This window comes from Amphiura filiformis, chromosome 2 (assembly GCF_039555335.1).
Source record: "Amphiura filiformis chromosome 2, Afil_fr2py, whole genome shotgun sequence".
Taxonomy (NCBI): Eukaryota; Metazoa; Echinodermata; class Ophiuroidea; order Amphilepidida; family Amphiuridae; genus Amphiura; species Amphiura filiformis.
In genome coordinates, this window is record NC_092629.1 from 73,989,965 (window position 1) to 74,006,764 (window position 16,800).

Genomic DNA, 16,800 nt, shown 5'->3' on the forward strand with positions numbered 1-16,800 from the left:
TTTTGTATTTATAAAGGTCACGGTGGCGCAGCGGTACGTGTTCTACCTCGCAATCGGAGGGTTGCGTGTTCGAGTCCCATCAGTGCTATCGTGTTGTGCACTTGCCAAAGCGCTTTACCTCACTTGCCTCTACCCGGGGTGAAATGGGGAGCTCAGTTAGGGATATAGTCCATTTAAGCGCCGCCCGAAGGTATGAGCATGTCTTTGGTATTGTATGTCAGATGACATATTTTAACGACAGTGGAATAAATGTAAAGCGCTTTGATACACGTGAAAGGCGCTGTATAAATGTCAACATTTATTTATATTATTACTACAAGAATGATGATCAATTAAACTCTCAATATTTTACGATGTAGGATATACAGGGTGTCCCTGAAAGAACTGTATCGTCGGGAACTGTTTTTTTTTGTTGGTACTTTAACGCATAAGACAAACAGAACTAATGATAACTGATGATATTGACGACCATATCAGCTATCACATGTTGTTTTTTTTTCGAATTTTGACAATTGACCGCTCCGTTTTTTGAAATAAACAGCGGAAAAAACACTGAAATTTACTCAACCCAGCGGGAATAACGCCAAAAAAAAAACAAAAAAAACAAAAAAACTGGCTATTTTACTAATACGCGCCGGGGCTTTGAGACGAATTATTAAATCAAGATGACCTTAGCAGTCTGAATATAGATCATCAATTGATATTTGAATCTGAGAAAAGGCTTGAAAATGAGGGCGTTTCGTAAAATTCTAATATTTCAAGAACGGTATGGTCAATTGTCAAAATTCAAAAAATATATGATAGCTGATATATTCCTAAACCACGCCATGTATTTGTGGCATTTAAATACCCAAACAATTAAGTTTCCGACGATACAGTTCTTTCAGGGACACCATGTATTCATTCATAGTCAAACTAAAACATCGGAACAGTGGGCAACAGAATAACTATTCATAATCTTCATCATGCCCACTAGCGTATTTCCTGTTCATGATGGTATTTTCTTCAGCTTTAAATTTTTTTTATATATTTTTAACCGTTAATCTTTAACTTTTTTCAAATTAAAACGTGTGTACCTATCAAACCGTGAATATTACATTATCATAATCATGATAATGTAAACATTTAGACATTGTTCTAATGAATTCCAATCCTCTTGCAACATGGGAACCTATTGTGTTGGGTACCAGCAACGTCGCGTTATTGAATCGACATGTGATTTCACATTCACTTCCCATAATGCATTTAGGTTCCCAGGGAACGGTCTCATCTATTCCTCATCGGTAACTACCACGTGTTCACTATTTCATTTTAATATGGCGTGAAACTCATCCACCTGGAGGACAACATTTAATTTATATGAGAATGGCCATTTCATGGGTGACATCGCATTGCATACCTTACGTCATATTCACGACATAAAGTCATTCAATTAAAGACATAAACTACCAACTGGAATTATATATAATTAGATAGTTGTCAAATTTAGGGAGTGGCGTTATTATACATGTAACACATGGGAATATAATCGGATAATAACGGTAATTTTAATGATTCTACGATCACGTTAATTAAAACAATGTTTGATTAGAATAATTCTTTTAAGTTTCCAAAGTCCCATATGCTTCCAATTATCAAATACAATATGGCAACAGTTGTGACGACTAAGACGATGCCAAGAAAAATACAAAATAAAAACCGATCGATTACATGACAAATATTTAAGCGTATTTTATGATCTTCATCTTCAATCCCGGTGGTAGCTTGTCTGGGTATGGACTGATCAAATAATGCTGCTACTTCTCTCAGTATCATTTGGAAACGGTACTTATCTCCTTCATTATTGTTGTCAGTTTGGTTTAGAACAGGCTTTTGATCGTCATGAATCGCACCAGGTATGTTGCGAATGTGTACGGGCTTATTTATCACTTTCGGCGAGGCGTGTTCTGTTTCAAACTTTACCAGTCCGACGGCTTCCTCTGAAGTAGATTGAATTGTCTTAAGATCAGTGTTACTTTTAAGCCTGTGCCGATATTTTGAATGCAGCCATTTTTGACCTGCAAACTTGGCAAAGGTGTGAAGGAAAAGCTTTTCCACCCACGGGCTTACTGGTCCATCACCGAATGCAACGTGGATTTCTATAGCTGTTGCTGCTACTGCTATGCAAGCTAACGTGATCATACATTCCAAGTATGTGCCTTAAAAAATAAAAAAGTAAAGAATTATTTTTAACAAGTATTGAAATGATAAAGAAGAATTTTACATTTTAAAATTTAAAAAGGAGATTGTTCTAAGGTACAATTTGGCTAGTTGAAGCTAGTTATTATCCTATAAGCTTAAGTATTTGTTTTTGTTTTTTTGGTTGGTGCTATTTTTGCCGTTGTAGTTCAGTTGTTGTTATTGTTTTGTTGTTGTTGTTGTTGTTGTAGTAGTTGCTCTTGTTGCACTTGTTGTTATTGTTACCGTTATGTTCATTTTATAGATAAACAATAATCTTACCGAGAATTGGCTTATAATCGGACCTATACGGTATCGATCCAGTCACGAGCTGTTGAAACACTACAAATGCCAGCATATTGGTCACTGCGAATGTCAACTTCTGTTTCGATATAGGTGGAAGGTAAAAGACCATGGGTGATACCAAAGAAAGAAGTACTCCAGGAACGATCAAGTAAAGGAGATGAAAGGTGTACCGCCGACTAAACAGAATACGATACGTAAGAGTGGAGAACTGTTGATCTTCAAAACCAATTCGAGGGACAGATTCTTTGAAGATGGAGAGCTGTCGTGATTCCCAATATATATTCTCCAAAAGCCTGTTGGTTATGAAAAATTAAAGCAATGATCAGGGTTGTTAATGAGCATTAATACAACCAGGTTATTTGTTGTTCTGTTATTAAAAAACAGTGTGTAAGCCTTGATATAGAAGCAAAGGCTTATGTCGCATTTAGAACCTGGCAGCCTGTACTGGAAATAAATGACTGATTTAATAATACCTCAACATGTGTTGTGTGCCCAAGGTCTCTGTGTATTTTTTGTTCACCTGGGCCAACTTTCCAGCTCATAGTCTAATTATATCTTTTGAAATAATTTGAAGTGGCTTATTTTTTCTCATAGAAAATTGTCCTACACACAGTATTAAACAAAATGGCCAAATGCACTTAGACCTATGCACGGTGGGTTTCAAGCCATTGCAATCGTCATCATATATTACCTTATTACTGCAAAATCATCATCTCGCTGATCAGAAAAGAGTTCAATTTCACTCTTATTGAATGAAAATGAAGCAAATCGAAACTCGCAAAGTTGAGTATCAAATGGGAAATATCGCACTCGCTGCTTACATGAGTTGCTAAATATTGCTGGTGCCTGCCAGGTTACGCGCCCATTAGACTCCACAGTAACCATAGTATTTGGCTTGAAGCTAACAAAGTCTTCATCAACACTGAAAATTAAAATGCAATTTATCGTATTAACGCAATGAGCGAATTCATGCTAATTGTCAACGAGTTGCACCCAGTCTACCCCTCTAAACTGCAAACACAATTTACGATAAATAGCGCCATCAGCGTTAACATTTACTTTAAAATGACTTTTGTTTTACATGCCATCAAAAACCTTGAAAATCTAGGCGAAACCAAGATTCAAATAAGGATGGGTATGGCTGTGTATAAATGATACTCAGACATTTTTTGTGAGGGAGGCAAGTTTCCTCATTTGAATCAGAAAATGCAAAGAAGCCAGTTAGTAGCGTCAATTTTCAGGTATCAGATCGATCATATGTTATATCCATGTCGTTAGCACAATTAGCACCCTAGGGGTCCAAATGTCCATTTATGCAGATATTAATATAACTAAACAGCATATCAACAGTTGGTGAGGTTAGTGGTTGACCTGGTTTGAGTCTTAAATCCGCTACTAGGTTCATAAAAGACAACTATTTGTGATGTGTAGATTGTTCTAAAAGGAGTAAACTTTTATTTCTTTAGTTATTTGTTTGTTTGCTTTTTTAATGTCAAAACATATTTCCTGTCCAATATATCTGTTATAATTCAATTCTACAACTCCATCACATTTTCCACACTATAAAATAATCTGTCTTTTTGTCATAAAAATTGGCTATAGATAGTAAATGTCAATACCACCAACTTGACATATCTGATTGTGTTTAAAACTTAAAATGATATATATTTTTCTATTACATATTACAGTTAAACATGATCTCTTCATCACTCATTTTATATTCACATAAATCAATTAGGATCAAAGTTATAAATAATAGGCAATAGATATTGTTATTTCCACCAACTGCTCTGATATGATGGATTATATTCAACAAGAATTATGTTTAAAAAATGATATGTATTTATATATTTATTCCACATTGTAGTAAAATGAGAACATGTTTTTTTTTCTGATTTCATAACTTTTATATGTTTGGTGCACGCTCATTGGAATGTAATAAATATTCAACTAAATTAGACTATTTCTTAATATATCCGCATGCCCTACCAAGTAAAAACGCTGTATCTGCAAAATATTACATATTAGATACTGCCTTTTCAATTAGGTGCAGGTGAGTTTTAATCAGAGTGCACGTCATGAAAAAATGCTGTATCTACAAATATGACATATGGCATATATTTGAGTTTGAATATGTCTGCTCTCAATGTAAATTACATTTTGCAAACACAGAATTTTTACGTTCGAGGGCAATTATTGTACCTCTCCAGTAAGGTGATATCAGGGTGCCATATGGCTGATACAGGCAGTGTTATAGAAGAAACTCCGTCGTATTGTGTCACATTCCACTTTAGATATTCATCTGTCCATGACTGAAAAAAGATTAATTGATCAATAAAAACAAATTAAAGAATCGTGTGTTGAACCATAGAGCATATAAGTTGAGATGGCACGCAACCTACAAATTTTGATGGCTTGCGAGTGACGAAATGTTCACGGCATACCGGTACCGACTAATTACGTAGCTGTTATGAATTATGTTGTTCAATGCAATCGTCTTAATCCATTTTGTAATAATAATTCAAGTGCTTACAATATGAGTTCAGGGAGTTAAATGAACTACGCCCTAAAATCGATGGAGGAGAGCCTTACTACATAATGAACAAAAATACAATATCTTAAGGTCAACACCTATGACCTGCTTTGACAAACATAGTGACATATTCATAGATTAATAAACACATAGCTTGGAATGTTCCATGCCTGTGAAGCGTACTTGAATTCTATTCAGTTAACACCGTTACAGCTTTCAGAGCTGGCGACATCGCTTATCTTACGAGGGAAGTTTCCTGTGTGTACGCTCGCGCTATTTGTTCTGTTAGCCCCAGATCGCAACAGTTGGAGAAAGCGTGTAGTCGCCTGCTCCGTAGCCGAATGATGATAATGATGATGATGCATTCTAATATTCTATAATAGAAAGTACACAGCGGGCCTTATGTTAATAATCTGTGTCGTTGTTACTTACCATTTGAGCAAGTGTACTAACCGTAATCGATTCTTTTCTTGTGCTCTGAAAATATATAAAATAATGACATGTATAATAATAGTGTATCGTTTAATAACAAACTTTCCCAGTACTCTCTACCCATATCTACCAACCATTACAACATACACCATTACCACTTCCAAACCATATTTAAATATTATTATCAAAACTGTAGACACATCCAGCTTCATGTTGGATAGTGTTGTTTTCTGGTCGTTTGAAATTTACATTTATTACAAATTCTATTTTCAGATATGCGGTTATAGCCTTTTTAACATTTAAACCAGTTCGGTCTCGTGTCACTTAAATGAAATGGAGAGAATGTGAACTACTCACAAGCTCTTGAAGTTCATCAAAGGTCATTTTAATTGACACGCTTGATAAATCTGATTGGTGGAAGACTGGTCGGCTAAAGCCGCGGCCATAATGGTCCATTAGGTGTTCTGTCAGTAGGAGTAAGCTATTAGGGCCTACATGGCAAGCTGTGGTATAAAAACACAATTATTTTACATTAATTCCAGAAGTGTTAATTATACTTTGCCTAACTGCGGCTTCAAACGATTATATATACGTGAAGTAATAATTTGATCATTAATATTTCATTAACAATTGCACATCTAGCGTACCGTATCGTTATAACCATGGTTTCCGAATTTGCATTGTATTGTATTTTATTTTATTTCACTCACAAAATCGTGGCCAAATGTGGTTTACATTTGTAAAACATTAAGAAACATTTATAATCAAAATGGAATATTGCACATACATCATAAAACATCAAAACTACATAGATAATCAAATGGGGCATTTTATGTTAAAAAAACAGATTTTTGAGCTCAACTCAGAATAAAATAAAAATATTTCCTCCTCGAGCAGTGAAGCAACATAAATATAATACTGGGATGCTGAAAAAGTCATTACAAACTCACTCCCCGCAACACATGCGGGGTACATTCGTCAGCCTCACTGTTGAAACAATATAGACCCTTCACAATTGATTCTGAGTTTACTGTTCATGATTTTAAAAATAGGACGAGGTGACTTTTAATTATTAATTATTAATTATCTATTATTTTCTTTATTTAGTATTAGTTATCACAAGCAATTATCAACCCGTTTTGACAGGAGTCGGCATTTAATTATTTTATTAATATGCTTACTTTTACACATAAGTATATAAGGTGCAGTTATGCTGTTTGTTTATTCATCATTATTGTTGATATGATTCATGTTAGAAAGTAGCAAGTAAAAGTCATTAAAAGTTATTTTAAAAGAGAAAATCCAAAATAAAAATAAAATAATTAAATATTTTGCAATTTTAAATATTGGACGCGAGCGGTTAACAGTAAACTAAGAATTTAATGTGAAGAGCCTAAAGGTACAATAGTAGTATGATGTTAGTTGTTGTGATTGCTTTCGCCATATTCGCATTTGTCATTTAATAGCATCATTAGCACATTTATGTTTTAGCCACAAATGCAGAAAAAACTAAATTTTTACCTATTAATGTTTAGGATTTCTGTTTTTGAAAATCACTGATAACCAATGTGTAAATTTCAGCCAAACATCAACTATTCTGCAGGACAGGCTGCTCCTGAAAGTAACCTTTCAGACCTGAAAGTAACCTGTCCATATATTTTGTGTGTAACTGTGGTTTGATGTATCGGTACTCGAACGCTCTCTGCATGCCTAGTTTTCAGTAGACAATATTTTCCAAGGTGGGCAAAACTGCCTAATTATACGGCTAATCCGTTACAAAACACAAAAGACTTTACTGGGATGTGTGCGCGCAAAAAATGTGCGATTTTAATGCTGAAATGGGCCAAAATTATACCATCAAGGATAAATTCTGCCATGCCTATATAGGTTTAGTAATATGTATAAAATTGACAGTTCACCAAAACTTACCTTCAATATTGTAACATCCGAAGTACAGGAATACAGCCCATCCAAAAAGGTTAAGAAGCGTAATAGTAGTGCGCATGCTTTATCTGAAAAATGAAAAAATATATCATTTGATATATTTGAGAAAACCATACCATATCAAAAAATATATCATGTTGGTTTTTTTTGTTTTGCTTTAACAAACTTGATTGTTGGACATATACCCCCCCCCCCCAACAAAAAGAAAAACATTCAGTACATACATTTTTACATAACTAGTCTTTCCCATTTCTGCAAGGAAGTGCTAACATTATGCTTTATAGCGACATTACGCGGGGAGTGTTTGTACTTATTTTGGTACCCCCGAATAGAGGATTAGTTATAATATTGTACCATTATTATGAGAGTATACAACGTCAAATATAGAACAATACATTTGGGTTGCAACAACCGCCTTCTTAGTGTGTGTTACAAATTTTTTAAGGGATCTGGAATGAGCGTTTTGAGCGTTTCGACAGTATTTTTTGTGGGACGTGAGAGCATATCAGACGTATCAAATTGCATTCTGAATACGAAGAATGTCTTTCTGATATCAAATAAAATCATCAAATTTATAAAGTTTAATTCGAGTACTGTTAAATATCAAAAATATCGATTTGTTAATGATTTGCCATAAAATGTGTATTACATTACGAATTTCAAAAAATCAAAATTATTTGATATCAGAAGGACATTCTTCGTATGCAATTCGATATGTCTGATGTACTCTAATGTCCCACAATAAATACTGTCCAAACGTTCATACCCCTTCCCTTAAACCATTTATATTAAATTACTTACCGGACATTGGATAGCAAACAGAGCATAGTGGACTAAAACTCTCGTTGTATATCGTAAAGGTACGTTGCCAAATGTATATGATCCGCAGCCATGATGAAAATGTGAACCCAGTATATCCAAACAGAAAATGGATGAATTCAATGAATAAAAGAAATTCTACCAAGTCGATCAACTTTTCAACCTAAACCATGATGATGTACCCAAAGCATTATAAGGCTGATGTTGTCAGCAATTAACAATATTAGCTAATATTACGCACCGGTGTGATTAATGGACCAGTCCCCTGTCGATTTGCATTAACCGTTGCCTCATTGGGTTAATGCTACCAGATGAGGGTAATCTGTGTTGCATTTTACCTTAAAATGCTGCCATCTATCTCTAACACCCTATCTACTTTTGAAAATATCAGTGGCGCATAGTTCTTGTTGGTATGGGGTGGAGGTCTGCACATTCCTTTGGACCTAAAGCTATATTCTACGATTTCTTTTTCTTTCTTTTTTAATGTTGTTATTCTTTACCCAAAGACCGTAATGTCGCATTACGAATTTATGTCCAAATTGTTGGTGACCTTCCACACGCAACACATAGCGAATTTGGTTCATGTCATTTAGGTTGTGACAAATCCGGTTTAAAAAAAATACCTATTTCGTCGTATAATCGTACATTAAGGCCTCAAAATGTTCACAGAAGAGTTGGAGGCTTGTAGATGGAGTTCTACGATATTACTTTATCATAATCGAAACATTTCGACATTGTCCCTATCATCTCCAATCCTCCTGCAACATGGACACATGTTGTGAAGACGTTGGGTACCCAAAGCGTCACGTTATTGAGTCGACATGTGATTTCACTTCCCACAATGCATGTAGGTTCCCAGGAACCGGTCTCATTTATTCCACATCGGTGCCTACCACTTGGTTAAAGCCATTTCATTTTAATATCACCATGATCAAGGGGAATTCCCCCTGTTGGTCCCTCTAGCGACAAACTCTATATTCACGACATCCAACTATTCAATTAATGACACAAATTACCATGGGATTACAATTGGATAAGGCATGGAAATATAATCGGATGATAACGGTAGTTTTAATAATTTCACTTTCACAATAATTACAACAGTGTTTGATAAGAATAATTCTTTCAAATTGCCAAAATCCCATACGCTATTATCAAGTACAATATGGCAACTGTTGTGACGACTAATGCGGCCCATACACGATCAAGTTTATTGAATCAATATTATTGACATGAATATTGTCAAAAATATCTTCCGCCATATCGATATACGATGCAATTATATTGCACTCAAGACGTTGATGGAGTAGGTCTAGTCATAGATATTGACAGCGATACACGTTTAGCACTTGTACTTTCTGCGGGGTTTGAAAGGCCTAAAAAGAAGAGAAACCGAAGAACATGAACCGAGAATTGGCTGCGAAGAAAGGACATATTCTCTAGCCAAAGACTTCTGCAGGAAGTGCGTGCAAATGAGCCAAATTATTATAGTAGGGATGACCATCAAAAATATATAATTTCATATTGCCCCTGTTGTTGCAAGATTTTTTTCCGGATAGAACTCATCAGCAGAATGATGAGTGGTTAAATGGTCAAAATCGGCCAAAAAAATTTCGAGTTATAAATGACGCTTTCGAGTTATTCCTTATCGTAGTTTTTGTGTTGAGGCTTGCTTTTTGTCATCAACACTGTGCACTTCCATTCTGGACCAAATTAAGTCCACTTTTTTTTTGGAAAACTTCAAAGAAAATTCACATTGGTTCGAAAATATAATTTTGAATGTCCAAACCATTATCTATTCAAAAGGAGCATCCCCTTAGGGTTAGGCATGTGAAGGAAATCCCTCTCATCTTTGCATGGGATGATCCCATCCCAATTCCATGCAAAAGATGGAGTATGTGTCAGTAGCCGATGCTTCAATCCGTCTTTTTACTATTAGAATTATATGCTATATTTAACCCATTTCTGTAAAGATGGAGTAAGGATCGGGGCTGGCCCATCAAGGTTTTGGTTTTACTCTCTATTGTACTATGCTATTGTGCCAAAATGTCATAAATCTCATAAATTACCAGAGTTGTTATAGGATTATCTTAAGACCTTCAGGCAAGCGCAAATAATGAGTGTTTATGTGAGGACTAATGCCTATTGCTGCATCTTGTTACAATACCTAGAAAATTGCTTGGGAGCTGACTAGTCGGCTTCCATTTTGCTCCAGTGCACACATGGCGACAAGTACCCGGTTTACTATATTTTTAACTAGCACGCCAAAAGGCAAGCATGGGGTGGAGAAAAATAATGATTTAGAAATTCAAAATCATATTTGCCATATAATGTGAATTTTCTTTGAAGTTTTCAAAAAAAAAGGGCTTAATTTTGTCCAGAATGAAAGCATACCGAACTGCAGTTACTGTCCGTTTTCCTACACACAATACACAGTGCTCTCACCATTGACGCGTGACCTCTACAAATAGTGTATGTTAGAAGTATAGACAATTGCCTAGTTAACGTCACTGTGTGAAAAATAACTGGCCAATATATAACTGGCCAATATCTCTTCTGAAATTCTAGAAAATATAGTTTTGTAACATGTCCTAAATTTTTAGCTAATTTAGATGTTTGGAAATATTCGCACTTTGCTGTTTTAGTGTACGTTATAGGTAATAGGACATTGCCTTGTTAAAGTCACTGTGTGAAAACTAACCGGCCAATATTTAAAGTACTCTTCTGAAATTCTAGAAAATATAGTTTTGTAACATGTCCTAAATTTTTAGCTAATTTAGGTGTGAAAAAAATGAAATATGTTACGGTTCACAGCCATTATGTTTATCATTTTCAAGAATGCTTGTTAACAATATGCACACTATTGTCTCATTTCGTGAACAAAGGCCCACCAGTATTGTTAACTTGTGTTTGCTTTATAATCGTTCACCCAACTATAATACCAGCTCATTGCTCATTGCACAGGTAAAACAGAAACATGTCTAGTGTGGATTTAACCAGAGATCTGATGTAACATAGTTGAGCTGTTTTCAATGAGTGTTATCTTGGTTTAATAGCTTTTAACTTTTTTAAAGTCCTGCAAAGGTCGTGTTGAATTCTACTGTAGACATGACTGCATCAGGCAGTGTTCTGTGATAAATTTATCTGTACAAATTGCCGCACTCCGAGTGAGGTATGGTATATATTTGCAACCCTGCGATGGATTTGCGACCAATTTGTCGACATAAATGACGCTTGCGGAGAAATTATTAGAAAAAAGGGTTTTTGCGCAGTAGGCCTGTCGTATTTCACATTGAAATTGTTTTGTTTAGAAAGGTTATTATTTAACTTTAAAGAATGAGAGGTCATCCATGTATGTAGGGAAAAAATACCAAAGTTATAGGCAAATGTAGTTTTCCCAATTCTGTGACCATCATTGACGGTACCTTACAATGAATGACTGCACAAAAAAGCAAGTACCCGGTACATGCAACATTTTTCAGCACGGCGATCCATTTTACAGAAAAGACATTTTAATTCAAAAAAAAAATTGTTGCGCGATATTTCTTTAATTTCTAGTGTTTATTTCTCCACATCTAATCTTTATTGCTTTTTCTTTATTTTGCATATCTAGCTTTTGCATGTCTTGCAATTGAATTTTGTTTTTTCCATTTCCGACTAAACTTCTAGTTCTTTCAACTTATTGCACCTGTTTTTGTGTACATTCACGATGGTAATTTCGTATACAAATATTAGTTTATTTTATTTGATATTTCACTGGAAGCCACCTGATTCCGATATTGTTAAAACGTGAGTGCGTACAATATATTTTTGTTGTGTAAAATAGCTGAGATTTTAAGCTATTTCACACAAACAAAACTGTATTGTATAACGCACGTTTTTATCGTAATCAGGTCGAGCCAAGTGAAAGATCGCCGGGCTTATTTGCATTACGTTTTCTCAAATTCATACATCAATGTCCCGTCAAGAATTAGTCAGTACGCTCGAGTTGAAGGCACAAAATGTTTTCGACATTATTCGCAAAAGGTTAGAAAAGGTTGCCAGAAAACGTTTAAATTTCGGGTTATATAAAGGATATAAAATGTTTTCATAACATTCAAATACATTTTTGAAAATATGTTTTAAATTTTGAAAAATATTTTAGAGTCAGGATTTATGGTAATATTCCCCAAATCACAAATATTTAATGTCAGTGCAGAGTAAGATAGATATGATGTTTGCAAGTTTGAGCAAAATTATATAATGATTTTCATAAGATTAATTGATTTTATATTGCTTGTAAAAGTAAATGTACGAGAAAAAGATGTTGTCATTAATTTTTGATAAATACAACATAGATGCCTTCAGCTCTTGTATAGGAGTGTTCCATTATGTTCCAATATTTTGAGGAAGAAGGGCGGGGTACTCACGTGTATAAGCTAGACGGGGATGTGACGACAATCTAGAGGGTCGCTTTTTGGCAAGAAAACCCCTAAACATTGGTCACGATTTGATTAAAAAAATCCCTAAACATGGGTAGAGGTTCCAAAGTTCAAGCGGCACACGACTGTCCAAATGTAATTCGAGTACCCACCCTCTCCCCCAGTCCAGCGGCTGAAATAAGGCGGGTCCTTACGTCAAATACCCGTTAAAGTAGGCGCGGACCCGCAAATTTCCTACGGTACGGGTCCGCATGACCCATAAAAATCGAACCAAGGAAAGAGCAGAAAATCCTAGTTTTGTTGTTTCACTGGAAAATCTGGTTAACATAATACATCCAGCTCCCTGAGTACACTTTCATTTTAGTTTCCCATCAAGTTTTCAATCCGGGGTTTCAATTTTCTACAATCTACATACCGGTACCGTGATCGAAGAAAGAAAGAAAGAAAGAAATAACGGAAACAAGAAGAACGAAAACAAGAAAGAAAGAAAGAAAGAAATAACTAGATATGCTGCAGCCTCATAAGACTACTAAGTCTAGCCGTGAACTTGAAATGACCTTGCAATGACCTTGAAAATTATTTTCTTTTTGTCTAAAAATATAGCCTCAAAATTTAATAACAATCTATATGATACAAATATTTGACCTTTGATGACCTTGAAATGACCTTCATCATGTTTTGAATCATATCAACATCAAATTTACTAATTTTCATTCAAATTGGACAAACTTTAGAATTTTACCCATTTTGACCTCTGGTTGACCTCTGGTTACTTTATCATATTTTGAATCATATCAGGATCACATTTACTAATTGTACCATAGAAAATCATCCGAAAAGTACAAGTTTGAACAAGACGCGTTGTTTAAAAAGTGAAAGAAATAATAATGCACTTTTTGCATGCGTTTGCAGGGAGAACTTCGTTTTGGTAGCAAGATGGCGGATCCGTGCAAAGGGCGAGTTCAAGATTTTGTGGAGCAGTCTGCTTCAATTTGATTTTCATATATCTATTTTCAAAAATCCTAATTTTAGGTACATTTTGAGCTGTATCAGAAAGGTAGACAATTGTCCAGCTTTTGAGCTGTATCTGAAAGGTAGACAATTGTCCATCTTTTGAGCCGTATCATGAAAGGTAGACAATTGGCCACCTTTTGAGCTGTATCAGACAGGTAGACAATTGTCCACATTTTGAGCTGTATCAGTAAGGTAGACAATTGTCCACCTTTTTAGCCATTTCAGTAAGCCAGACAATATTGTCCAGCTTTTGATCTGTATCAGTAAGGTAGACAATTGTCACCTTTTAAGCTGTATCAGTAAGGTACACAATTGTCCACCTTTTGTGCTGTATCACAAAAAGTAAAAAATTCTCAACCTTTTGAGCTGTATCAGACATGTAGACAATTGTCCCCCTTTTGAGATGTATCAGAAAGGTAGACAATTGTCCAACTTTTAAGCTGTATCAGTAAGGTAGACAATTGTCCCCCTTTTGAGCTGTATCAGTATAGGTGGTCAATTCCAGCCAAAGCGGGACAAAATTCTCTCTGGGGGCCATTTTAAAAATGTTTTCCTTTTCAATTCTAGACTCAAATGAGACGATCATATCTAGTGAATCATCAGGTGGAAGTGCCATCGTATTGAAAAATAACTTTTCTTGCTAGACCAAATAAAGTGTTAAATGCGCATATGCATGTTACCCACGAATTCAAGCCTTTTTCACCTGTTGTACGCCATAACATTTCACTTTCTTTAATATCTTTCAATATTTTATGTGTGACTCATATACACTAGAAATCGGTGAAGACTTTGAACGTAAAATAGAATTTTATTACATATATCTACAAAGAAATATTTGGTTATTACAAATTTTAAGAAAGAACCAGGTGTACAGTTAAGATTGTGTCAATTCTTCGAACTCTTTCCAAAGTGGCTGTCGTTTAACATTACTGTATTATTTCGAAAGATTAGAATAAATGCTTCATAGAAATATAAAGTTAGATTTTGTATCTCGTCGCAGGATGAGGATCTCGGATGGCTTCGTGGGTAACAGCGTCTAAAAATAGCAATTCCTATTAATTTTTTTAAATAAAATAAAAAATACTTTTCCGTATGTCAATAATTCGGGCTGCAATGGCACTAAAATGAATTTTAATCAAAATACAAACTACATGGAATATTTAGAATTGATCATTATGACATTTTGGGTATAAAAATTTGGAGAATAATGAAGTTGCCAAATTCAAATAGACAGAGCAACCAGTTTTATATTATTATTTTATTAAAATCATTCCATATTTTCATGCAGCAATATTCTATTAACTCGTGTTTGACAGTTCCTATGACCTAAAACACTGTCAATACATTGTTAACTATAATTAAGTAGGGATTCGTGGGTAACCAAAATGTTCGTGGGTAACACATATTTGAAGGTATGTATTGGTAAGCGGCAAAATAGAAAATATTACAGAAGGTTGGAAAACATCATGCGGTAATTCCTCCATTGTGTTTCAATGATTCCCGTTTCTCTAACCAATTGCATTTACCCAAAAAATGGTAATTTAGGATAATCAGTCAAAACTTCATGATACAGCTTCAGTATACCTTCAAGAGGACGCTATTAAACAGGACTGTTTTGGAACCTATTTCGCATGTTTCAAAATGTTAAGATGCATAAGAAACATATAATTTACGAGTAAATCCTTGGATTCGTGGGTAACGCCGAATTCGTGGGTAAAGCTATAAGTACTATATAGTACCGTTTGGGGTTTGCGTTTCTTAGGTGCATAAACTGTAAGTACTGTAAAAATTATAGCATACCCATGGCTTGAATATGTGCTGATTTAAACTTAAAATAAACAATCTCCTTGTTTTTCAAGGTTAGCATCTATTCGGGATTCGTGGGTATCAAAAGTTTAAACCGTCGTAGATTCTTTTTTAAAGCGGTGAACGTATTTTTACGATTTACAATTTTAAGCGCTTGTCAAACTAAATTCAGTGTCCAAAGTCATTAAATGTTAATTCAAGTTATGGCAATTATATTTGCTGGACTCGTGGGTAACAGTTGATACGTGGGTAACGTCAAATTTGATTTTATGAAATTTTATGGGTAAAATGTATTTGAATAAAATAATCACTTGGACCTCAGAATTATAGAACGAAACTTCGTTTCATGATATAGTCATTTATGGCATATTCACTTAACATTTTTCAGAACGATCATTTTATTTTTGATACGCGGGTAACAAAATTATTAGCCAAATTGACTTAATGGCCTCTAGAGTCCACAAACTTTGGTGGAATTCAATCGTTTTACATATGATGAGAGATCATGCAAACGTCTTTCTAACGGTAATAATTTCATTTTGATTGAAGGACATTCAATGACATATATGGTGCTTTATCTTTGAATTCGTGGGTAACGCCAATTCATTTAAGCCATCATAACTTGTCCCCTGGTATGACTTGCTAGTAAAGGCATATATGCTCAAAGAGAGTACATTGGAGGTGACATGATATGCTCCATCAATAACGTGATTTCCTTTATTAATGACATTTTAAAGTGGAAAGTTAACATAGAGAGAATTTTGTCCCGCTTTCGCTGGAATTGACCAGGTACACAATTTTCCACCTTTTGAGCTGTATCCGTAAGGTAGACAATTGTCCACCCTTTTAGCCATTTCAGTAAGGTAGACAATTGTCCACCTTTTGATCTGTATCAGTAAGGTAGACAACATTTTTAGCTGTATCAGAGAGGTAGACAATTGTCCACCTTGTCAGCTGTATCAGACAGGTAGACAATTGTCCACGTTTTAAACTGTATCAGACAGGTAGACAATTGAATATATGAATACAAAACCCACCCAAGTCTATACGTTGGCTAAATTGAGTTAAGCATGGGAAATTGTTGCTATTGAGCACGTGAAAAATAGCATGTATGAAAGAACCACCCAATTCCATGATTTGAGTCTTGTAACACATTGATTGAAATCCAGAATGTATAAAAGTCCACTTGTAACACATTCATTGCTAGAGAGTGACTTTTAAAAAAAATGGGTTTAATAAAGGAAAGTGTGTGGTTTATATTACATGGCAGAATGCGTATCAACATTATACATACCTGTGTGCTTTATT

At 34.9% G+C, this 16,800-nt stretch overlaps 1 protein-coding gene across 2 annotated transcripts in view; it reads right to left on the minus strand.

The window, feature by feature from the left end:
- Positions 1-589: 589 nt before the first annotated feature.
- LOC140146600 (neuronal acetylcholine receptor subunit alpha-10-like) overlaps positions 590-16,800 on the minus strand; it is a 38,430-nt gene continuing 22,219 nt past the window's right edge. The window contains exons 1-8 of one of the 2 annotated variants that reach the window (XM_072168470.1): positions 8,234-8,759; positions 7,418-7,500; positions 5,846-5,991; positions 5,489-5,533; positions 4,726-4,835; positions 3,215-3,445; positions 2,500-2,816; positions 591-2,198 (exon numbers count right to left, since the gene is read on the minus strand). In XM_072168470.1, coding sequence (XP_072024571.1) covers positions 1,588-2,198; positions 2,500-2,816; positions 3,215-3,445; positions 4,726-4,835; positions 5,489-5,533; positions 5,846-5,991; positions 7,418-7,493 — 1,536 coding nt within the window. In that variant the 5' untranslated portion in view covers positions 7,494-7,500; positions 8,234-8,759 and the 3' untranslated portion in view covers positions 591-1,587. Of the gene's footprint in view, positions 2,199-2,499; positions 2,817-3,214; positions 3,446-4,725; positions 4,836-5,488; positions 5,534-5,845; positions 5,992-7,417; positions 7,501-8,233; positions 8,760-16,800 lie in introns of those variants that run through there. The other variant, XM_072168471.1, reaches the window with a different exon arrangement.